This window comes from Pyrgilauda ruficollis, unplaced genomic scaffold (genome assembly GCF_017590135.1).
Source record: "Pyrgilauda ruficollis isolate IOZ18807 unplaced genomic scaffold, ASM1759013v1 scaffold11, whole genome shotgun sequence".
Classification (NCBI taxonomy): domain Eukaryota; kingdom Metazoa; phylum Chordata; class Aves; order Passeriformes; family Passeridae; genus Pyrgilauda; species Pyrgilauda ruficollis.
In genome coordinates this window covers 7777489-7802085 of record NW_024509210.1, presented here as the reverse complement: position 1 = coordinate 7802085, position 24597 = coordinate 7777489, and the positions used below count along the sequence as shown (strand labels likewise).

The 24597-nt window shown below is 40.5% G+C and overlaps 2 protein-coding genes across 3 annotated transcripts in view; one reads left to right on the top strand and one right to left on the bottom strand.

Moving 5' to 3' along the window:
- Nucleotides 1-10934, top strand: part of CSGALNACT2 (chondroitin sulfate N-acetylgalactosaminyltransferase 2) — a 32608-nt gene extending 21674 nt beyond the window's left edge. The window contains exons 3-8 of the mRNA XM_041475407.1: nucleotides 2327-2543; nucleotides 3062-3163; nucleotides 4746-4924; nucleotides 6544-6638; nucleotides 7671-7752; nucleotides 8922-10934. Of these exons, the coding sequence (XP_041331341.1) occupies nucleotides 2327-2543; nucleotides 3062-3163; nucleotides 4746-4924; nucleotides 6544-6638; nucleotides 7671-7752; nucleotides 8922-9214 (968 nt within the window). The 3' untranslated portion in view covers nucleotides 9215-10934. The remainder of the gene's footprint in view (nucleotides 1-2326; nucleotides 2544-3061; nucleotides 3164-4745; nucleotides 4925-6543; nucleotides 6639-7670; nucleotides 7753-8921) is intronic.
- A 5335-nt stretch (nucleotides 10935-16269) lies between these two features.
- Nucleotides 16270-24597, bottom strand: part of RASGEF1A (RasGEF domain family member 1A) — a 51275-nt gene continuing 42947 nt past the window's right edge. For both annotated transcript variants that reach the window (XM_041475446.1, XM_041475457.1), the window contains exons 7-13: nucleotides 24477-24569; nucleotides 22709-22811; nucleotides 22339-22418; nucleotides 21509-21700; nucleotides 20272-20395; nucleotides 19937-20009; nucleotides 16270-18930 (exon numbers count right to left, since the gene is read on the bottom strand). In XM_041475446.1, the coding sequence (XP_041331380.1) occupies nucleotides 18906-18930; nucleotides 19937-20009; nucleotides 20272-20395; nucleotides 21509-21700; nucleotides 22339-22418; nucleotides 22709-22811; nucleotides 24477-24569 (690 nt within the window). In that variant the 3' untranslated portion in view covers nucleotides 16270-18905. The remainder of the gene's footprint in view (nucleotides 18931-19936; nucleotides 20010-20271; nucleotides 20396-21508; nucleotides 21701-22338; nucleotides 22419-22708; nucleotides 22812-24476; nucleotides 24570-24597) is intronic.

The window sequence follows — 24597 nt, the reverse complement described above, 5'->3', positions numbered from 1 at the left end:
GATAAGCTATTGGCAGCTGGTATGCTTTTTTAAAACTTCACTTATGTTGTATATGGTATTTTTATCTGTAAACAGCTATTGGATAGCAGAGAAAATAATAAAATATAAAATACGGAAGGTTAATTTCCCCAGGAGTCCTGGTACAAAATATTTGCTATCTATTACAGGAAAGTGTGATCTCTGAGCACCGTGGTGCATCAGCAAGATGCTGTTTTCAGCCTACAGTGCTGGAGTGTGCAGCACAAAGAGTTGGAAGGGAAAAGGGTTGAGAGGGATTTCAAATCTTGTGCTGCTTCTGGCAGTCAGCATTGTGGGCTTTCGTTGTTTGAAACACTATTTGCAGTGCTTGTAATTAATAATGATTTGAAAATAAGCATTAAAATGTGGTGCGTACTTAGGCCTCTCTGTGGTGACAAAAGCATAAATGTGAATTTCAGTCTGTTCAAGGAGAGCATTGCATTTGTTCAAAGGGTTAAAAGCCTCTCAGCTGGGAGGTTCAGTCATCACTGACTTGCAGTGTGATGCACCAGCTTGTTGTGCTACACCGTGTGTCCCACAGCCCCTCTGTGGTGGTCAGCCACATTGTCCTTTGGGTCTGCCGGTGCATGTGCTTGTCCGCAAGACAGGCTGGATTCCAGAGCTGAGCATGGGAGGGGCATAAAAGAGACTGCTGGGCAGCAGAGGGAACACAGTGAAGGAAACTGGGTTTGGTTTGGGGGTGGAGGCTGGAGCAGAGGAACACAGAGGTAGATTTAGGGAAAAGATTCTTTCTTTGTAAACGGAATCTGGGATATAGAGAAAGAAGTTAGGTCAAGGTGGTGTGCACATTCCTTTGCTTCTTCTATTGAAAGGGAAGGGAGCATGGAGAATGCTTACCTGGGCATAGGGAGAGACACAAAGCTCTACCATCCCTTCTTTCTGGTTCCTGGGACAGTCAAACCCAAGCTGCTCTAGGGCTGAGAGCTGCTTCCTTTGCATACTTTTCTGGTGTTGATTTCAGTTGCAAAAAAAGACAACAAAAAGGACAATATCAATGCTGGGTACAAAAGAGAACCTTTTGTGTCACCAGTATGGCTTGTCTGCTCTGTGGCCTGCCACCAGCTGCTTTCTGAGTGGGAGGCCTGGGAGGGATTTCAGCTGCTGAGGAGACTGGCTTGTAGAAGGGGCAGTTCAGGGCAGCCAGGTGAAAGGAAATGCACTGTGTTAGGGCAGGGGCATGCGTCACACTTGGGAATATGCAGCTCTTTGTAACTTTCTCTATGGTCTGGGTGGCCACTTAACTGGAATGTAATGCCAGTTCATGGTATAGCTTTTGATTCTTCTGGATAGTACATATTTTTCTTGCTGGTGAGAGGAGAGCAGAGATGGGATGAACATAAGGCATTTTTGTTGGAGGATTTTTCCTGTCATCATTTCTTACTCTAAGGTTAGCATAGATATGGAATTAACAACACAGAGCTTAGAAGGGTCAAACCGCAGATGAGCCTCAGTCCTTTCCTATGTGGTGTAAAATTAGTCTGTTGGTTTAACTTCCTTCTTTGATGGTCCTTAAGTTAAAGGAGCGTGTTCTGAAAGGGACAGATTTTTTTCTACCCATTAAGGGTAAAATATCTCTCAAAAGATAGTCCTATTTCTGGAGTGACTAGCTCTTTCGTCCTAAAGTGTGACAGCCACATAGAAAACTTCGGCCTATGTCCTTAGAAGACTATGGGTGTAGTAAAATACCACTTATTTATCAGGTAGAAAGCATTAACTACTGGTCAGCAGTGAAAAGAATTTAAAAGCATTCCAGCATTATCACACATTATTGTTTTGTTTAGATGCCACATGTCAGATTTTGCAGACTTTGTCAAGCGAGTTACTGTCATTTGTTCTGCCCACAGAACAAATTGTGCTTTTCTTGTGGTGATTACTGGCCAGATGATTTCAGATTTTACTGTGGGCTAGCTCAGGGCTAGATTCTTACTGAAGGGCTTAAGAGCAGGCAATATTAGATTTCAACCATCATTTTCCTTAGCAAATAGCTGAATTCCCTTTTTGTTGGGAAGACCCAACTCCGATTGAGAGATTGGCCTAGGACCATGAAATCTGTTGTTTCTATGAAGCAGGGGAAGCTGGAGTTCATTTGGGATTGTTTCTCATGTCTGACCTAAAATCGTAGAAGGGTGACTGTGATTGATAATTGTTTGTGGAGATTTCATACAGTTTTAGGAGAAACTCAGAAGCTTTGCCCTCTCTTCTTTAGTTCTAAGGAAAACCAGTGTGTCTGAAATAAAACTGCTGGGGTCTTTGCCTTTACATATTACTTGTGTGACTTGTTCTTCAGGTTACTATCGTACAGAAAGAGATAAGGGGACACAGTATGAGCTGTTTTATAAGAAGACGGATGGCATGGAGTACAGGCATGTCACCTTGTTCCGACCTTTTGGACCCCTCATGAAAGTGAAGAGTGAAACAGTCGATATTTCTAGATCGATCATTAACGTTATTGTTCCTCTTGCTGGAAGAACTGAGGCATTTGCACAATTTATGCAAAACTTTAGGTAGGTGCATGAGATTATATAGTGAGCTATGTTCCTGATTTTCAGTATTTTGTTTTCTTTTCAAAATGAATTCCTGTTCTGGGTGAGTTGCAACATGGATTCCAACATTGTGTGCAACTGCCTTGAAATGTTTGTAATTGAACCTACTGTATGGAGAAAACATTCCTTCTAAAAGGGCTTAAGAGATTCTCGAATTGCAGCAAAATGACCAAAAGTCAGGGTCATTGTGAGCCTGGACACAGATGATCTTGAACATAATTTTTGCATTTGCATCGGTTGTAGAGTGCTTGTTTATGAAATAAGGTATTGGAATGTGACACACAATATTGGAACTCTGTAATGTAAATGGGCAAGATGGGGAAAGAAGAGAGGAAAGCATCTCTTCTTGGAAGCCTATAACTAGAAAACTAGAATACTTCTATCTGCTAATTCTTTTTAATGCAGTAGCTTTTAAGTACCTGAAGTTTTTTGTTGTGTTGCAAGTAATTACTAATACCAGCTTACCTTTGTGCTTATAGGGATGTGTGTATTCATCAGGATAAGCGTGTTCACCTCACAGTTGTATACTTTGGACAAGATGGTCTATCAGAAGTAAAAAGCATCCTAGAATCTGTAGCTAGGTAAGTATATCAATCCAACATCAGTCTGTAAAACTGGCATTTTAAACAGCTTTTAAAAAAGAATGAATAAATAAACCAAATAAAATTTATACTCCATTACAGGTTACTAGGAAATTTATTATTTATTTACTGTACACTATTTATGGTTGCCATTTTACAGCTTAGGTTGCAAAGGTTTCCTGAAGACTACTAAAAATCAAGTTATAGCCAGAAAAGACTTTGAGGTTTCTATCTGACAGTCCAAAAAACAACAGGGATGAGTTTTGCAGTGGATATTCAGTCATGCTAACAGATTGATTAGAGTTTAAGTTCTTTGGAACAGGGATGTACATTTTAATAGTTACCTCACTGGAGAACCAGTTTTATTTAATGATAAGGAGGAGAAATATAGTAGTCAAAGTAGGCCTGTACTTACTCTCAGCTGTAAAATAACTTTAAGCATGGTTCATCATGGCTGTCTCAGCAGAAGCATTACATCAGTATGGGTGTAAAATTCACAAATGTGTCATTTATGGTTTTTGTTCCAGAGAGATGGGACAGGTGTCAGCATCCCTTACCCAATGGCCAATGGGCTCCTTCACCACCTGAGCTCTTGCACTCATCCCTGGGCTGGGAGCCTGTTCTCCTTGAGCTCTGGTGTGATCCCTGTCTCAGGATGCTGGCCAGGATCCTCCCCATGACATAGACTAGGCACAGGCTACTTTGTCACCAGCTTGGAGCATGTGATGGAGTGCTGGCCTGGCACGTAAGGCCAGAATCTTGTAGGAAGGGAGGAGAGAGTCTCCTTAGCACCTGCTGTGTGCTGTGCCCCTCCGTTTATGAGGCTTCTGCTGCCTGCCCTGCTCCCTGTGACATGTCCCTCAAGCTCTGAGTCAGTGCTGCAGGCTCACTGGGCATTTACCTGGTTCTGCATCTTTTTAATGGTGCTGCTGTTGAATACCTTCACCCTGTTCTCTTCAAGCATTGTCCTTTGAAGTATCTCTGAAGTAGACACTTAACTTTGCTTGAAGATGTTCTCTGAGTGTGTTTCCAGTCTCCTTTGTCTGCTTCTTCCCTCTTCTGCTGTGAGTACTAGTGGTACTCACAGCAGAGTGAGTGTGTGTGCTAGTGGTAAGCAGCGAGGAGAAGCAAAGGGCCTTGGTTATGGTGGCACTGTCACACAGATGGCCTTTGCCCCATGAGTCTGGTGATGCCAGGACTCTGGCTTCCTGTTTGCCCTCTTCTCTGAGCTAGTGAAGACAGATATTTCTATTGGTCAGGACTTCTTGGTTTATGGGGATAAATTTTAGATGCCATTGTAATTCAATAGAGCATTTTAATTCACGTCAGTTAACAAAAGGCTTTTTAAGCTGTCTGAATGATTAAACATGGAGTGAAGTTACAAAGACTGATTTCTATCATTTTATAAGGCTTAAAATTAAAAAGGACAACTAAGTGCAACAGATTTTTTTTTTTTCTCATTCTGGATCATATGACTGTTTTTAAATTTCTGTAATGAAATTCCTGTAAAGTGCTAAAAAACCTATCAGTGATCCCCCTCCCCACAGATTTATTCTGGGTTTGCCTCTTGTTTTTTTTGTAGAGAAACTGACTTCCACAATTACACGCTTGTCTCTCTGAATGAGGAATTTAACCGAGGCCGAGGACTTGACATGGGTGCCAGAGCCTGGGAAAAGGGCGAGGTCCTGATGTTCTTCTGTGATGTTGATGTTTATTTCACAGCCGAATTCCTCAACAGCTGCCGCTTAAATGCTGAGCCCGGTATGTTCCCCTATTGTTGCTGGAAGGGAGCCTTGTCACCCTCCTTGACTTCAGCTGATCTGTGCTGAGCATATAGAAAACAAGGAAAACACAACTAGAATGGTGGAGCTTATTCAGTACCACACCCTGGAAAACGAATCACACTGCACAAAAGGCAATAACATTTAGACTGAGAAATAACTTCTGCCTTAGTGTGGCTTGTTTTAAGAACACATTGTCTTTTTTGTACAACATACAATTTTCATGTTTTCTTCAGATTTAGTTGTCTGAAAGAAAGCTGGACAACTTAATTGGTTTAGCAATTAGACTTCATGTAAATCTGTATAACAAAACTCAGTGTAATGCTCTGCAGTGGAAGATGATTTTTGTTATGTTGAAATCTCTAACAAGTTTGGTTTATCTCTTCTGACACATGTATGGCCAAGACATGTCACAAAGGAATGTTTTCAGTAGAGTTACAGTGTGCTCCTTATGGAGACTGAGCTCATGTTCCACTGTTCCATCCCAAGCTCTGGAATATTCTGATTGTTTTTCTTAAGTTTTTATGATGCTTGCTTGTTCTACAAGCTTCTGCCAAGAAGAGTAAAGCTTTATTGAGTTAACAAGCATGCTACTGAAGACCTCCTGTCAAACTGTGTTTGGATTCTTTTTTTAATGCTTACTCTTGTTTCAAATTTGTTTCAGTCAGAAACAATTTTCTCCAAATGTCAGTTTGGAATCAATAGATGTTTTTTCTTCACCTAACAAGCAGGCAAGAAAATTCTTCAGAAGCCAGATATTTGGGTTCTGTTTCATGTTTTTTCTTTCATTTCTGTCTGTGTTCTTCATGAAACAAGTTGTATAAATAATTGGAAAAATTTTGGGGAGGAGTCTTTTGTGAGCTTTAACAAGAAAGAGAGTTCAAGAGACTGCTTGAAATTCATACTAGCAGTTTGTCACCTTTGTTTCAAACGAGATCTGAAAATGCTGCTCACTCCTTCAGAGTTCATGCCCAGCTCAGAATAGTGAATATTCTTGTGGATTGTTGTCAATACTTTTGCAGCATTGATGATGCAAGACATTAGTGGAAAAATATTTACCTGGCTTCTGTAAGAGAAATAGAACTGGTGTTTTCAGCATAGTCAGGATTCTCATGATGCTTGATGATATCCTTGATATCCTTGCAGGATATCTTGGGAGTATCTGCTTTTACATGTTTGTGGAAAGAGATAAATTCATAAAACTCAACAATGCAAAGTGTTACTTGGATTTGATTATTTTTAGTTTTACTGCATATCATTATTGCAGGAATTTTTCAGTCACCTAGAATGATGTTGAGATATCTAATATTTTATGTAAGCATGTATAACTATATATAAATGTAAATCAAGTGTAATAGGTATAATATGTTTACCTGTATATTATGCATGTATGTATTTTTTTTTAATCCTAAGGGCTCTACCCTACTTGTAGATGTTATGGGCTTCCTAGGTGGGAAATCTTAGGAGCTAGAATTTGTTTTCATTTATTTCCAGTAGATGCCTAATAGGTAATCTTTTACATAAAAACAGTGTTTCTCATTTCTTTTTGCCTTCAGAAAGCATGCCCACAGTGAGTAACAATTCTGTTTTGACTTCCAGGGAAAAAAGTTTTCTATCCTGTGGTATTCAGCCTTTACAATCCTGCTATTGTCTATGCCAATCAAGATATACCACCTCCTGTGGAGCAGCAATTGGTAAGCAGCTTGATTTATTCTGAGTAGAATTAGGTGTGCTTTGTATTAAAACAAAATTAAGTGTAACTTAGTAGTCTGTTTGGAGTATCTTACGACCTTTGGCACTGCATATTTAAACTGCATATTTATGGGCAAAGCACTTGGAAAAAACCTTACACCTAGTTTAAGAGAAGTAATTGCAATTAACCAAATGAAGTTGGTAGTTCTGATCTGCTGCTTATTCTGGCTTGACAAGTCAGTATTTTAGGAGGATGGTGGCTTTGCATGGCAGCAGCTTTCATCTTATGTTCCAAACAAAGCATTGGTGAAAGGTAAAAACCTCTGAATGATGTGTCCAGTCTGACTCTCTTTCAAGAGACTGCATAGCTGAAATTTTTTTTCAGCTGAGACTTCTGGGATGAACAGGTTTAGAGGTGGAAAAGAAGAGAGTAGTATCTTCATACTGTATTAAATAACTGTGTTAAATAAAGAGCTCTATTAAAAGAACATAATAGCCCTCATTCCCTACGTTATTTACAAGGATCCTACTGAAAGCCAGAGGGAAGGTTTTGCATATAGTCTTGGATAATCACAGCTGAGAGAGGAGTGAGCCCCTGCCTGTTCACTCTTTTACACTTAACAGTATTATGGTTGTTGACTTCAATCACAAAGCTTACTTTTCATGTCATATCAGATCAAGAGACAAATGTGGCCTTAGAAAATGGGTAGGAAATGGAGTGTTGGGAACAGATGATTTAGCAATGGACTAATTTACTGCTTGGTCTGGGCAGATAGAAATAGAGGTGGTGCAGCAGAAACTGCTGTGGAAACTGCAGTGAGGTTGAGTGGAATTGGAAGCCAGAGGGTGAAGTGAGCAGAAGGTCACTGGGAAGCCCCAAATGAGTGCATGACACAGAAATACCTGAAGTGTTATTATGCTCTATCCTGCACTGAACAAATGATTGGAAAAGCTTAACTTTCTGCAAAACCAAGTGCAATGTACCTCCTTAGTTGTATTGTACATTTCAAAATTGTACTGGTTTAAACTTGCAGGTACACAAGAAGGATTCTGGTTTCTGGAGGGATTTTGGCTTTGGGATGACTTGTCAATATCGGACAGACTTTCTGACTGTTGGTAAGATGAGACTAAAGAAAAAAAATTGTGTGTTTAAAAAGTGATTCTCTGGTCTTACCTAATGACAGGAAAGTAATACATTTATTTCTTGTATTATTTCCCCAAGCCCAGCAGTCAGACTTGTTTGACAAGTTTAAACAATGAGATAAATCAGCTTTTCTGAATTTTCATGTCCCATCTGTTGAGTGTATTAAAAGACACAGTAGTTTTAGTAGAAACATTTCATTCTAGAATTTTTTTGAATACTGGTGGTTTTTCTCCTTTTTTTTTTTGGTACTTTTTGTCTGTCTGAAGCAAATGAATCAAATTTAAGAAGCATGTCACTCAAATAAGCCATTCACATAGACAAGAAGCATTCAAATCCTTTCTTTTAAATAACCTAGAGAAGTTAAATACAGTTGTTGGAGTCTTTAGCAATGTGCTTTGCCCCCCCTTGTGGCATGTTCTTAAAACTGAGAACAGCTTGGTGTGCTTAAATGTGGAAGATAGTGGTGAGCATAGTCTGCCAGAAGATGTAAATCTGTCAGAAGATGTAACTACACAGCCCTGCGTGCTGTCTGGTGGCTTGAATGCAGGCTGATTGCTAAGAGCAGTCATATTGCCATCTGTATGGTAGTGCTGAATGGGGACTTCAGCATTCTGGAGTTTTGAATTTGTACAAGAGCTCTTCACTGTGGTCATGGAAAAACAAGAGAACTTAAAATGGTGAACCATGTTCCTTTCCTTAATCCAGCCTTTTGAATTGTGACCTGTGGAGTAATTGCTGGCATTGTTAGAGAGGATTTCTCATACGGTGCATGACTGCTTCATTTTCCAGCTGCTAAAATTCATTATGCTTCCTAAAAATAATTCAAAAGCATAGCGAGTGAGGTTTGCCTACAGTTTTCTGCAGCTGTCACATGGGATGTCATGCATAATGCAATTTGGAGACACTGCTCTAAGAGACTTTTTGAAGTCAGCAGGTCTGTGCCCTGGGCAGTTTCCACCACAAAGGATGTGATATCCTTGAAGCTCCTGTCCCTCAAATTGGTGTGCCATGGCATGGGAAGCTTGGTTAATTGCTACAGAATTTCTGGAATGTTGTGCCAGATCTGGTAACGTGTTAGGCATCAAGTGATGCTCTTCTTGCCCGTGTGCCCAGATAACGATTTCTGACGCTGTTTTCCTAGGGGGTTTTGACTTGGAGGTGAAAGGCTGGGGCGGCGAGGATGTCCACCTGTACAGGAAGTACTTGCACGGGGAGCTGATGGTGGTCAGGACGCCGGTGCCGGGGCTGTTCCACCTGTGGCACGAGAAGCACTGTGCGGACGAGCTGACCCCGGAGCAGTACCGCATGTGCATCCAGTCCAAGGCCATGAACGAGGCGTCGCACTCGCACCTGGGCATGCTGGTGTTCCGCGACGAGATCGAGGCGCACCTCCGCAAGCAGGCCTACAGGACTAACAGCGAGGCCGCGCGCTGAGGGCGGCCCGGCCGCCCGCGGACTGCCAGTTCACACTGAACCAGCATCCTTTCACAGCCTTAATTCAGCTTACAAATGCAGTGCCTCTCTTTTTCAGTGAAGAAGAGTTTAGGGGGTTTTTGGTTCTCGTGTTTGTTTTCCCAGTAATCCTTTGGCTGATAGGCTCTCACCTGCATATCGTGGGAGTTCAAGCGCCTCAGCTAAGTTGGACGGCACATGTAGTTCAAGGAAAGTGTCTGCAGTATTGACTGGAATGTACAATTCAACACTTTTCCATGTGGTACATTTCTGTTCTTATATTTGCATTCTTTTGAGAATTAAATGAAATTCTTTCGTGTCTTGAGTATTTTCAGTCTGTATGGCTCACTGCACTGTGACTTTAGAAGGATACTATACTTAGGCTCCATTGGAGAAACAAGAGAAAAGTGTGGAGAAATAATCTCACCATGAAAGGTATATGGACGTGCTGATTCCACAGCAAGGACTTGGTGCCACACTTGCTGTATTAACAGACATTGACATGGTTGAATAGAGAATAATTTTGGGGGGTGGGAAGGAAAATCCTTTTAAGTGGAATTTTAGAGCATATAATGGAAGTTCACACTGCAAAGGAAATGCCACCCTCTTATTCAGTGGTGGATCAGACAAGTTGGGAACATTCCAGCTGGGTATTTCTGTGCCTGCTCTTTTCCCACAGTAGATGCCATATTCCTTCTATAAACTGAGCTGTGCTATTAAACTTGTTTGCTTAAATATTTTCTGGCCCCACTCCTTATTCCAAGGTCCTGCCTATGTATTTCATCCTTTAAGTTGAGGAACCACCTTTTCATTCCCATATGAATTTATTAGAAGCCTGTTTGCTATTATGCCAATATTTTCCTTGTGCATTCTTTCTCTTTTGGGCATTTTCCTGACATGTTTTTGTAAGGTGTCATATACTCATAGTTGTTTCAGTGACTGATAGAGCAAGTGCTATTACAGTCTTTCTTTATACCATGCTCTTCATTACACTGATCGTCCTAGCAGCCTTATTCTTCACTTTCTCAATTTGCTGATGTTTTAGGCTTTTGATTATTTTTCTTCTGGGTTTTTTTTTTTGTTTGTTTGTTTTGTTTGGTTTTTTTTTTTTTTTTTTTTTTTTTTTTTTTTTTTTTTTTTTTTTGTTTTGTTTTGCTTATTGGGTTTTTGGAGCATGTTTAAGTGGAATTATGCTGTGCTCTCATTAGTGCCTTGTACAATGGCACTACTACTTTGGTACTTACCTTTTGGGTGTTTTGGGATGCATAAACAGTTCAAATGCAGGCAGGTCATTTTTCTCCATGTTGTCTTATATGATACCATATGGCATGCCTCGTTTTTTAATACATTTGTTTATAGAATGAGTGCAGAGAATGCTAATTCAGTGGTTAAACCATTTGCATGGTTTCTGCTGAATTTAGGTATTAGTTGAAAACCTTTCTCAAACCAGGTAATTAATATATGTTTATGGATTTATTTTGCTCAAGAATTCTGAAGATTTAAATGATTGATTTCTGAATAGCAGATATGCTGTGCAAATAGTTCTGGGCACTGATCCTTTTTTATATGTATATAAAATGCGCCTTTATGTAACTTATTGTGGAGAACAGTGTACTGTATTGTACTTAGAGTGAAGAGAATGCATTGCAGGACTTCTTGCAATTGATATTCTCAATATAATAAATGGAATTTCTGCATTTTAGAAATTGTTTTAAGCTGTTTCTTTGAAATATGCTTTTACAATGATATTGTACAGAGCATAACACACTGGATTCAAATTATATTTGCAGTGAGAAGTTCAACCAGCTCAATTTTGCATCTCATGTATGTACATAGGCCAGATACCAGAGTTTATTCCTCGGACAACTTAAATTTACACCAGATGTACCTTACTTGGGTATCCTGGTCGTTGCTAATAAAAATTGTAAGGTACTGGTGAGGACAAGATTAAATACACTGGTATTATGACTTGGGGTGAAGATACAAGTGGGGCACTCTCCTGAGGCTCCAGCCTTTAAAACTTCAGGGCAGCTGCTGCTGTCCTGGCTGCAGAAGAGTAAACATCCGAAAATGCCTCTCACCGACACCAGCACTGCCTGGCACGCCCTGGAATGGACACAGAGGCACGGCGCAGGCCCAGCATTGCTGCACCTCGGCTCTCAGACGCTGCCTCAGGAGGATCCAGTTGTCCCAGTTCTCATGTTTTGGAAACATGGCAGGGTGCTGATATCCAGGTGTCTCAGGTTCTGCTGTTTTCCACTGCGTGGTTGTGCTTAGCAGCAGCAGCGAGGGAGATCAGTGTCCCCATCTGGGTGATGAAAACCAGCGTGTGGTGGCAATGCCGGAAGGCAGTGGGGGAGGTCTGGAGATGAATGTAGTCACCAGGAACCACTTGGGAAACTTTTTTCCATTCGTTATCCCAAAAGGTGGAAGCAAATGCATTGGAGTTAAAAGGAAGTCAGAACACTGGGAAATACTTAAGATGTGTGTTGGGCAATATACACAAGTATTCCAAATGGCTCATGAGCTGAGGTTTCTGAGCTTACAGGAGCCCTTGCAGGGCCGGGGTTTCCCTTGTCTTAGTTCAGCTCCCTGCAATGCCCACCTGTGTGAGATGTTGCTGTGGCACACAGCAGCAGCAGCAGCTCTGTGCACCCAGGGTTTGAATGCACACCATTGCTTTTGCTCTGTAATGGAACCAGAACAGAAATAGTGGGATATGCCTTTATTGAAAACATAGTGATTTCAGTTACCAGCGCGTGTTCAGCCTCTGACTGCTTTGGGCACAGCCACACTGTGCTACAAGCACGTTTTTGTGAGCAGCTGTGACCCAGGCTGGGGGTGCTCTTTCCCAGTAACATGGGTAACTTTCTTGGATGTGTTTCCCAGCTTCATCCAAGAAAGGGAGCAAGTTAGTTGTGATTCAAATACAAAAATCTCTTGCTTGGGAGCAAGACCTGCTCTTGGCTTTCCCAAGGAGTGCTCTGCCTGCAGAGGAAGAATAAACTCCACGCTGGGGGAGTTTACTGAGCTTGGGGTGCTGCTGGGGCACTGCAAAGAAGAGTGACAGTATCAGGATTGGGAGTGGCAATCTGAGTGCCCAGGGTCAGTGCTTGGGTTACTTGGCCAAGTGCTGGGCCTCGTCCTCCTGTTTTGACAGATGCTGTTTACATAACACACTTTTTTTGAGCTGTGGTCCAAGTGTTTTCCTGGAGGAGTCACTGTGTTTTAGTGCTAGAGTAGTAAATATAGTAACACTTATTTAAATAGGAACATGCTCCACTGAATCATGAAGTAATTTTTGATTCTGTTGCGTGCTATTCACATAAATTGTAACCTTTTCCAAGGAATTTGCAAGCTGTAGTCTTCCCTAGAGAGAAGTGTCCTTCATTAAAGGAAGTCAAGATGAGATTAGCTCAGGGTGCACTTTTACTTGAGACCCTTGCAGGAACAAATGTGGGTTGTGCTTTTGAAATTGTTTAATAATATGTCATTCAATAAGACTAGTAGATAGTGGTTTAGAGAAGCAGCAAATACAGATGGAAAACTGGGAAAAACTTAGAGAAATAGTTCTGGGTCTCCTGCATCCAGAAGAAAATACTGGGTTTTTTTAATTTCATAAAAGCCTTTGGATTCTGAGATGCACACACCTATGAAAATCAAAACTTATTTGTAAATTGTGTTCAAGAAGAGAATGGCATCAGGAGGGAAAGGTGAGCCCTAACCAGTTGTATCTGAATGCAGACATTTAAATGGTTTTAGTTCATGCCAAAATATAAACTAGAACAAATTTTTTGCCTTGTTAGACCCATGAATGAAAGGAATAAAGCTTCAAATAACCTTTAAAATGGTGTTTCAGCATAAATTAGTAACTTATTGATGCATCACTGTAAGTGATAAAAGATTTCTGTGTATCAAAGGTGAGTGTAGCTTTCATTTGCCTGAGGTATTCTTGGTGACTGACTCCCAAATACATCTTAATGAGATGTATTTTCTTAGCCGCTGGATTATTGTGAAATTCTTTTTGGAATACTTGGATGCTCAAAAATTCTAAGTCCTAAAGTAAGAGGCATATAGAAAAACAAAATGGATTTGTTTGCATCTGTCAAGTTATTAATTGCTTGCTTGGATTTTATGTTTTTGGAATGTGTTAGAAGTGGTTTGGTTTTTTCCCAAACTGAGATCAGTCATCAACAGTGAGCTATTATGTCCCCAGACAAGAATAATTCACTCTTTCATTAAATTCTGATATTGCCATCAACATCCAAGACTTCAGTCAACTCCATCACTTAAAACTGTGTTTGCTGAGTCCCCCAGTGCTCTGTTGCTGTTACTGAAGATACATTGTACTTTGTTCTTTGATTTAATAAATATTTGTGGAGGTGGAGTGTTGTTAGCAGTATCTTCTTTGAATTGAATGTAAACAATGTTGTGTAAATATTTCAAAGGAAATTTACAGTGTTGACACTGATGGATAGCAGGATGCTATATTTAATATGCCACAGAATCAGAAGTGGCCATAGTGTGCTCATGTGACAGGGATTAAAAAGATGTTAAGTAGTTTTCTCTGTAATGAGATTCTGTTGGAACTCGTTTGACTTCTGCCCCCAAACAGAATTACATTACTTTTAAGGTTGCTGCTTAATCCAAAGCACCTAGATAAGATTAGACATATTGGAAGCAAATTTCCACTAAATTTCAATTTTCTTCTCTTCTGTCCTGGATTAGGTGAGGATGTTTGAGGCTGGTGCTTTGGTTTGTGTTCACTTTCAGCTTCCTTTCAATCCTGTAAAATGGTCTCCAGGCCTGGTGCTGATGTAGGTTTGTAAACAGGACTCCTCTGTGTGGCCACAGAGGCGTCTTTTGGCTTTTTTTGTTTGTATGTGTGTGTTTAGTTTTGGTTTCTTTGGGAGGTTTGGTTTCCTGGTAGGTGCTACTAATAGTTTCAAGTAACTGTGCACTGGTTTTGCCAAACACTGTTTCAGACAGGACTTCTCTATTTCAGTGCTTTTTATTATTGGCTGTCGGGAGCCTGAGTGACCAATGCTGTGAAGTATGCATCCTAATGGATCAGAAGCTGTGGATTTATGGGCTGTTGCATTTCCTGGTGATTTGAATATCTTCCTCATCACACATCTGAAGGAGAGGGCAGAATATGCCTCAGAATGACCAGCACTCCCTGCCTGACATAGAACTTGGTTGCTTCTGATATTTCTTTACAGAAATAAACCAATATCCCTAAGTTACCTTACAGCAATCAACTGCATCCATTTTCTGTGCAGAAGCTGAATGTGCTGTCAGGAAGCCACAAAAACATTGATGTCAAAAATTGCTTATAACATTGGAAACATAGAAATGCTTCAATTATTTATTGTTACCATGTTAGATGGTTATCGTTTTTGTTGTACCTCCATGTAACTGCAGAACTACACCCCCAAATGTGGTTTCTCTCTCTTCCAAAGCCCAAGGTCCACCTTGGGAAGCAGTGAAGGACAGCAAACCTCTGCTCTGTCAGGGAACCTCTGTCTCAGAGCCCATAGGAATGTGCTGGAACATCAAAACATTCCCAGTTATCCCTGCCTTGCCAGGGAAAAGCATGAAAGAAGCTATTGCTAATATTTGCATGCTTACTGGTCTGGAAACTTCCTTGATAACATGCATTAACAGCAGCAGATGAATTCTTTCTGCAGTTTGATTTTTTTAAATTATTTAAATTTGCTGTCCACACAGTCCTATTCAGTTGCTGCAGAGAACAAGGTCAAAACTGTGCTTCCCACACTGCTTGTAGGTTGTTCTGCTTAGTTGGAAGCTGGGGCTGCCCTGAGAAGATTACATACATTGAAGGCTGAAGAGAGAAGGTCTGTCAGCACATCCTCAGCAGAATTGCTGATTTCTCCCCAAAAGATGTACTAGTATCAGTTGGCAGCTAACTGCTCAGCTGAATTTTGCCCTGTGAGTTATTTGCTGAAAGAAAATTGTTTCTTGGGAATTACTAACTTGATAAATCAAATTGCTGCTAACGTAACTAAGGGTACCTTGCTGGCACTGAGCTACTGCTTGTCACACTGTGTTGTGCTCTAATGGCAGTGATGGGCCTGGAAAGCAATTTTATTGTTTACTCTTATGCCTGTGTAAGTAGCTAATTTATCCTAATGACTGGATGGGACATAATTGGAAGTGAGTTTTCAAGGATGCAATATTCATATTAATTATGAGTGTGAACTGGCCATCAGGAAGACTCTTATCTGCTCGATCCTCTTAATGCTGGTAAACATCATTATCTTTTCTAATGAGCTGTGATGACTGAGCATAGCACTGTTCAGCTCTGCAAGTGTGGTGTGGGTGTCTGGTTACCAAAACCATTTCCCTAGAGAGTTTCCAACAGATCAGAAATGCTTATGAGGGCTTCCAGAGCTCCTGCATTTCCAAGATGTAATTTTGTTTTCTTTTTCCAAGGCTTATAGCCCTGAGAAAGGAGTGGCACTGGGGCAGAAAAGCTGGATCTTGTTCACAGCTCTATGCTTGTCTGTTCTCTGTGTGACCTTGCAGAAGTGGCTTTTTCAAGCAGGGCACGAAAAAGGGCAGTGGTTGCAAGCAGAGGTGCTGGGGTGTTGAAATGCCAACAGAACCTTGCCACAGGAAACCCTGCAGTCTGCTGCAGCCAGCAAAGGTTCCTGTGCTCTGCTGCTCAAAGAATAAATACAGGGGGAAAATGAAATGCAGCTCTGATGACACAATAGGTTTTTATACAGTGGAACTGTTAAACATTTCCATTGAGAGAACAAAAATATTGTATAGCACAGACACCATCAGATCCATAAAATACTGCTACAGGAAGAGCATAAGAAGTGGCAGGATATTGTTGGCTTAGTGTTGCTCTTGCCTTTGTTGGAAGAAATTTAAATATTTTGTACTACAGCTTTTCAAGTCAGAAGGTAACCAGCTGGCTCACTGTGACCATGCTGCCTTCCACACCTCATTCAGCTTGTGGTTTGATACATTTGCAAGGGAAAAATAACTGTGGAAAAAGTTAATCATGGTTGAAGCAATTTCTTCTTTTATTAATGCAAGCACATCCAGTCAAACACAGAATATCCTGCTTTATGGTACAGCTTTATATTTAGCATTTCAGCTCAGAATAGCAAAACACGGTATTTAAGGAATGTATCAAACTTAGGGAGGAAAATCAAGGGGAACCAATGTAGATACTGCATGGATTTCAAGTGTATACTTGGACTGATTGACCGGCGAAGTGCACATCCATGTGAAAGCTCTTTCATACATTTACAGAAAGTGTTCTAAAATTGAATTTCAAATATATATTTTTTTTCTTAAATTTTAAGCATCCCTTTTAAACTTCAATTACATAAACAAAGCTGATATACAATCCCTCGTATAGTGTCTGACAATGTTACTAGCTAGAACATCTCTGAAAGTGCAAAACACTGTAATAATACAGTATAAATATTCTTACTGGAATCCAGGGCTGAAGGCCAGTACTTCAGCACAGGAAAAATAGCAGCAGGTCATAAGAATTATCCCTTCCCCTTTCCTGGGCTGTTCTTGTTAACAGTTAGTATTCTACTTCTTCTTTCCTCGTGGTGTAACTTGCTTTTGTTTCTCTTTGATGGCAATGTTATGGGAATAGCAAAATGTTGATTTGTCTCCCTTCCTTACATCAACTTGCTCCTCTAATTTTAAGTATTTGTCAAGGGGGAAGTGAAAGATGGAAAGCATTTTAATTTTTCACCGTGCTCCAGGGCCAATAAAGTAAATTTCTGCTAAGTGCTTGCAGATGCTGCATCAAGCAGTGGCACTGCCCTTGGCTGTGGGCACTCGGGCAGGGAGAGTCTGTGGGCTGGAATAAACCAGACCCTCAGTCCTGCGAGTCTTGCCCCTTCTTCAACAGGAGGCAGAGTAAGATAAACACCATCCACCTAGAGCTGGCCATTTTTAAAGAAGTCCTTGCAGAGGTTCTCTGCAAGGCTCTGTTAGGGAGGCTGTGACCACTGCCAGCTTCAGAGGGACTGTTTTTGTTGTTTGTTTGTTTTTTTAAATGAACAAAAAAGAAAAAACAAACCAGTCTAATTATCTGGCTCAAGTTATTATCTTATATTCAGCCCTCAAGCCTTCAGAGGAAAAATTACTGGAAAAGAAAAGTAGGCATTTGTGGGTAATAACTTGTTCATTAGACAAAATAGTTTTTAATCTGAGCCTGTTTGTTTTTCTTTCTTAACTCAGAGATCAGTTGACAAAAGTCCTAACTATATTTCTCCCTGGAAATAAATACCTTGAACGTAACAGAAGCTCTTCAGGTACTTAAGATAGTCAAATTAGGTGTAAACTCAGTACTAAAAGGAGAAATAAGAAATGGCAAGCAGTGGGTTTGCAGATCACCTCTGATTTCGGTACTGACCTGTTCAAAGGTTTGACTAATTTCTTAGAGTGTTTGCCCTTAGATTTCAGTGGGTGCTGTCCCAGACAGTTAATCATGGCTTGCAAAAGACTAGAAAAACTTACATTCAGGGTTGGTCTTTGTTTTAATTGTCTGTAAGTGCAGACTGGACTTTTCCAAGGAACCAATGGAATTAAATGACCAATTCACAGCGATGAACTCTTCTTAAGCTTTTTGGAAACTTTAGCCTTACCTTCAAATTGGACATCTGAGTTTATTTCTCCTTCTTCCCTGGCCCATGCTGATTTTTTTTTTTTTCCCCAAACACTCTTTCTAGAAAAGTATATTAGGCCTGTTTTGCAGAGATTATAATCTAGGTTAGACATTCTTCTCTTCAAACATAACAAAAAAAAAAAAAAATTCCCTGATTTTTCAAAAGGAAAACACAAACTATTCTGACAGCCAGAATGTAAAGGATAGTTCCCAGAAGTATTAAAACTTAGACATGTGTGCATCCCCACGTGTGCACACACACATACTCACACACAAACGCACAGACCCCAGCAGTTACCCCCTCTCATCTCTTTACATCATGTAACAAAAATAGGTTTGCTGCACCATCAGTGTCACAGGCAGGTATACTCTACTTCATGTGCCATAATTCTCCGCTTTATGTAAAAAGTACATTGTAGCTGGTTTCGAGACATCCATATTTTTATTTCCCTTACTTCCAGCCCGGTCAGAAGGTACAACTACACAAGCTCAGTACCTTGTAAGGCACTATTTGCTGATGGAGGAGAGGAACAAACACTTGTGAACAAATCTGTGAACAGTTCTGCTGATTTGAAGGAGGCCCTTCGTTTCAAAGCTAGGGAGACATACTGAGTGTTCTGTAGGATACTGGTCCGATGGGGTATTTAACCTGAACACTGGCTTCAGTTAGGATGTGTGTTTTAATTTGTATTTGTTTTGGTGGAAGTAATAAAAAATAAAAATTTGGATGCTGATAGAATAAGATACCATCTCCCATGATACATTTCATCTCTGAGAACAGGGCCCTGCCCTTATATTTAAAATAAAAAACCAAAACCCTTCAGTAAGTGCCTTAAGGTTGACATGTGAAATATTTACCACATTTTATTTCATAAAAGTTACTGTATGTACAAAACAGACCTCATCCAGTGAGGTCTTTCTTAGCTCAGTCCAAGTCTTTCATTCAGGTTGTAAAAACATGTCCATTAGATGTGCTTTGAAGTCTGCAAATCTGATCCATATTTCTCAGGCTCTATTAAGCAGAGTTGTCCTAAAAGACGAAACAATAAAAAAAATAAAATTATCTTTTCTATCACAACAAAAAGGTTTTAATTTTTGACAACTGATCTATCTGGCATCACTAGCTGACAGCCTCTCTTCAAGGGATAGATTTTCAACTGGAAGAAATCTGTGCATTTTAGTGGAGATGCTGACGTTAAATGAGATGAAAATTTGGCTTGCATAACGTTACCTCAGGGCCCTAGGATCAGCTCAGGCATGTAACATGTTCTGTGTCTGTCTAAACTGCTGCAGGCTGGGCAGTGCTGGGGTTAATGCAAGTGCATTCCATGGGGCTGTAAGTGAAAAGCTCACGTGGACATCCTAGGAAATGTTGGGATCAGTGGGAAACTGGGTCTTGTCTGGGACAATGTAGTCCTAGTGTGCCTCAGCAGAGCTCAGGGCATGCAGGCTGTGTTCAGCCCCTGTCTGGTACAGGTGTGTTAGATCTTCATGTTCAGCACAATTCACAAACCTCTGTGCCTTGATTCAGTGTTGGAAAAATTCTGATTAATTGATCTCATCATGTACATGGGAGTGGTGCTTCCCATTCTCAGAAGGATGAGGAGTCTTTGAGAGTTTATCCCTAAGGGTAGGCTGACAATTACCATATTCCTAGAAATTTTCATCCTTTTATATGATTTGTAAGAGCATGGCTGTGATGAGAGCACTTTCTTAGTATCTCTGTAGGTTTATTCCCCTGAGAAAATCATGTCTGAGCACTGATACAAATGCAGATTATTTTACTGTATTTGATAGCCTAAATAAAGGATATTCTCTTTCACAGCCCCAGCAGTGATCTTGCAGCCTCAACAGATCTGGCTAGAAAAGCTGTATGAAAATCCAAGCCCCACTGAAATTGTTTCAGATTTAAATTCTGAAGGAAAAAGAATTGTATTATGGTTTTAAGCTGGGTGTGTGAATAGGACAGAAGAAGCTGATGGTTACATGCCTCTGTGTGTCTGCAGAAAAACTCATGTTCTGAGGAAGCTTCATACCTGAGTGTTTTCCAGCTGTCTTTTTCCATGTGGTTTTCTGGACCTTCACTTTCAAAGGATGCAATGAACAGAGCTGGTAAAAAAAAAAAAAAAAAAAGTAACAATCAGAACATGAGTTCTTTACCGGAGGGAAAAAATCTCAGGGTTACAATATAGGAGATGCAACTTGGCAGTCTTCATTGTGAAATTTGTTACCATCAGAAGCCAACAGGAAAGTGATGACACTTAGAAAATTACTAATAAAATATGATTTTGCATGTATATATTTTTCATCTGCATGTTTTGTATTTTAACATGTAGAAAGACTCACTATAATGTTCAACAAAGGGTTTTACCTTCTTCACTATAAATAGGTGCTGTGAGTAGATAGGTCTGGATTTTCTTGTCTTTTTCAAAAGGACACTCAACCTGCTTCCATGTCAGGAAATCATGAATCTGTCTTGAAATTTCCCAGAACTTCTGCATGAAGTAATTAAAAGAGTATTATTAAAATAGTATTTGTTTTCTTTGAAATATTAGTTCGTTTCTATTTCAAAGCCTCTCAGTCTTATTCTTTATGCTGCTTTTCTTATTGTCCCTTGCTCAGACTTACATGGAATTGGTCACAGCACCAGCCTGACAGAGTTCAAGAAGCATGTGGACAATGCTCTCAGGCACATGGTGTGACTCTTGGGGTGCTGCTGTGCAGGGCTGGGAGTTTGGCTTGGTGATCCCTGTGGGTCCTTTCCAACTCTGCATAATCTGTGATTCCTCACTATCCTATCTTCTTATGGCTCCCCTCATTTCCCCCTCTTGCTGCTAGTTCCTCATCTGCCAGCCTCAAGTTTAGGACACTGTATCTCAGCCCACCATCTGATCTTTTACTTTCAATTTTTGTCATCATCAACCTTTCCTTCCTATATAATAGTGCCTGTTTTCTGTGTTGAGTGTCTAAATTCCTGTGACTGGAACTGGACAGTAAATAGTTTATTTGCTTTACTTTTTACATTTCCAACCTTCATTTTAAATGACATGTGACATATCTGATCTTTTCATAAAGCACTCTTTAAATCTGGGAAATCACAGTAACATATGGAAACATTTAGCTATCCTTTCCTTCCTAGGATTTTAAGAAATCTGTAATTGCTCAGGGCTTGCCCTGTATCTTCTGTGTGCCCCCCTCCACTTACACAGCCTTAATGATGACAATAAAATTTTGTCAAGAAGTACTTTTGCCAGACTGTGGTCACTTGAACATGCATGTTTATTAATTGGGGAGAGAACCCAGAAGCTGTAGAACCTCCCTTGCAGACCTGATAAACACCTTTACAGCCAGCGAAACCAATGAGGTGAAATCAGCTGGGGCTGATGACTCAGGCTGAAGTGACCTATTAAATTGGATCAGATATGATTGCTTGCTGCCACAGAAAAGCCACTGCTGGCTTTCCCAGGATTTGATTCAAACCAACTCCCCTGGATATGACAGCACGTGGGCACTGAGGGAATGGGGAATGTAAGGAATGTAAGGAAGCAAACGCTTGCAGTGCAGCAGGTTTCAGCGGCAGGGCAGCCAGGGCAGCAGCAGAGCCCCACCTTGAAGTTGATCTGCCCGTTGGGCAGGCGGTTGGTGTGGATCTTGTGCAGGAAGTAGATGTCCTTGATGAAGAGGTTGAAGACGGGGATGACGATCTTCTCGCGGCTGCTGTTGGCGCTCTGCGAGCGCTGCGCCGCTCCCTGCAGCGCCGTGCGGTAGTTGCAGAAGTTGCTGGAAGGGTCCATGTGGTGCTGTTTTATAGAGGGGGGAAAAGGCACCTAAGTAATACATGTTTCTAAAAATTAAAAGCTTTGCTCTAACCATCAGACTTCATTCTTTGTAACTTCATTTGGTCCCTTTTTGAATTTTCCAGGTAGGGTACCTTTATACTGATCAGGTCTGGGTGCAGGTTTTTCTAACTTCTACCTTGAAAGGAGGGCTCTGTACTGGCTTTGCATCTATTCCATGAACAAGGCAGACCAAAAGGAAACCAGAAATTACTCTCTGGGAGGAAAAACCAAAATTCTCCTTTGCTGTCACCTCTGTTTTTGACGACTCTTGCAATTAGGTTTTGTTTCCACGCAGGTCTCCACTAGGTGGAGTCCTCTAATTAGTTTTAAGGGCAGCACTCACTGGAGCGGAAACTGCCTTGACGTGAAATTGGCAAAAATACCCTAGCAAGAAATAATCTAGAGAGAGCTGGCAGCCACTTTTCTTTGCAGACAAGTAGAGAGTTTGAAATGGAGGAAACACTCTCATAATGTTTATGTGCTGGTGACCACTGACAGAGGTGCCTGCTCTCTGACAGAGGTTTGGATGAAATCTCTAGCAGAGGGTTGGATGAAACTATTTGGTGGATTTCTATATAAAGTCAAAACTTTATACATACCTCTAAAACATCAAATTTGGCTGTTTTGACCTTGGACCAGGTTTTCTTTAACCGTGCCACAGGGCTCAAGTTCATGCCAGCTGAATGCAGGGAGAGAGGAGACAGAGAGACAAATGAGTTGAAAAAATACAGGGCTAATGTAACTGGGCTAATGTATCAAGAGCACACGTTCCGGGAGGTGTCAGCCTGACAAGCAGAAGCTGCAGCTAAAGCTCACCCACCCACACATGAATCTGTCACTGACAGACACTGGCCCAGGGGAAGTGTGCCTGCTGATGTGGTCGGCCAATTCAGGGCAAGGGTGAGCGCAGTCTTGCCAGTCAGGTTGTAAAATGGAGTGCCTTTTGCCGTCTGTGTTAAGGATACTCACAGATAATAGCCATCATTGAGTTGAAGTTTCCAATGTTGAAGCATTCTCTTGCCACATCAATGAAAAATTCCACCATTCTTGTACGCTGCTTTTTCTTTACAACCTGGAGAAAAATCCAATAGGGAAGGGATGGTCTGAATTTTGGAACGGACGTTTAGCCAAAGGCACTGTAGCAGGATCAGTGAATAGATATTTCAAGACTTTGTCCAGCTAAATCTTAATATAGGCCTCAGGATTTTTTGTTAAGATTAATTTTTAATAAAACAGCAGAAATATTTGGGATGACTACCAATTACTAGTGTAGTTCTGGGGGAGTGCACATCTTTGTTTATACGAAAGAGTCCATGTCTTAGGCAGTTCTGCATAAACAAGCTGGACACTTTCAGCAATTTCCTGTTACTGGAAAAGGAAGATAACATGATGCTGCTATCAAAATATATGCAAAACATTTAAACCTCTCAAGAAGGAGGGAAACATTGGACAGACTTAAAGTCAGGGGCATGGAACCTAAAAAGAGAGAAAGCAACTGCCACATCCTGCTTTTCTGGTTCTGCTGCATGTGCTCCTAAATGACCTGTTGAGAGCAGGCAGTGAGGATGAGCAAATACACAAATTCCCACCCACACAAACGTGCACAGGACCAAGCAACTGATGCTGAGCATCTCATCTGCAAATTCTTTTATAAACTACAAAGCAAAATTAATTATTGCCTGGATTGCATTCATTCCTGAAAATATTTTCCCTGTTTAAACCTAAAAGTTCTCTCTGGCTTATATAAAAATGGCTCCTAAGCAGTGACTGTAGAATCTCTGACCTAAGTACCTAAGTTTCTGTCACATCAAAAGAAAATGGTTCAGTAGTCAAAGGCCTGGCTTAGCCTTCAGTGTGCTAAAACCTTTCTTTGATGGTTTCCTAAATGTATGAGCCCTACCAGCCAGCTCTGGAGGTGTCTTGGTGTGCCTCTGCAGTACATTTCTGAGAGCAGGAAATCTCAAGAGATTAGGATCAGTACATTGAACTTCATAAAAATGCAGCAGCCATTGGGATTTCCATGGAAGGGCTACTGACCAAGTAGGAATAGGGAAAAAAATTCCAATTTGCTAGAACTGGAATTAATAGAAATCTAAAAAACATAATAAGAAGCTAAAAAGAGAACACACATGGAAAAAAAAAAAGAAAAAGGTTTCTGGGGCAGTACACCTTCCATTTCTTTGCCTATTATAAGACAGAAGTTACCTTAACCTCTAGTAAGGTTATTCCTCCTCTGTTACTTTTTTTAAACTTTCCAGTAGTACACTTTCTTTCCAGACTTTAAAGAAAGTTTATTCCTGATTTTTCTACAATGAATGCTGTATGAATAAAGTGAATTAACATAAATTTAAAAATTAATATATCACAGTGGTAATGTTATCTAAATGCAGTGGAAGGACACCTGTTGATTGGTAAATCTGCATTTAAAGAGGAGTATTTTTAAGAATCTTTTGCTGTATTAGAAAAAAAAAAAAAGATAAATCCTAAAGAGCTCCCAACTCCACACAAGTTCCATTTCACTGCATGACTAATGCAGCTGCACAAAATTAAGCAATATATGCGAAGTCAAACATAGCCTTGAACTCTTAATCATATGAGCATGCAAATAATTTAATGCTTGAATAATGCTATTATCTTTAATTGCACTGCTAATGTTTAAATCTCATTTAGACCACTGCTTGCCTCGTGTCCTTAAGGCCAGGATCCCTTTGCTATCTTGTTTTCTATGCATACCTACCCGACAAATCTCTGTAGCCACCAGCATGCTGAGGCAATTGAACCAGTTGTCATAGGCTTCTAAATTATAGGTTTTGGTCACATCACTTCGGCACTGCAAGAGAACAGGTCGTGTTAAACCT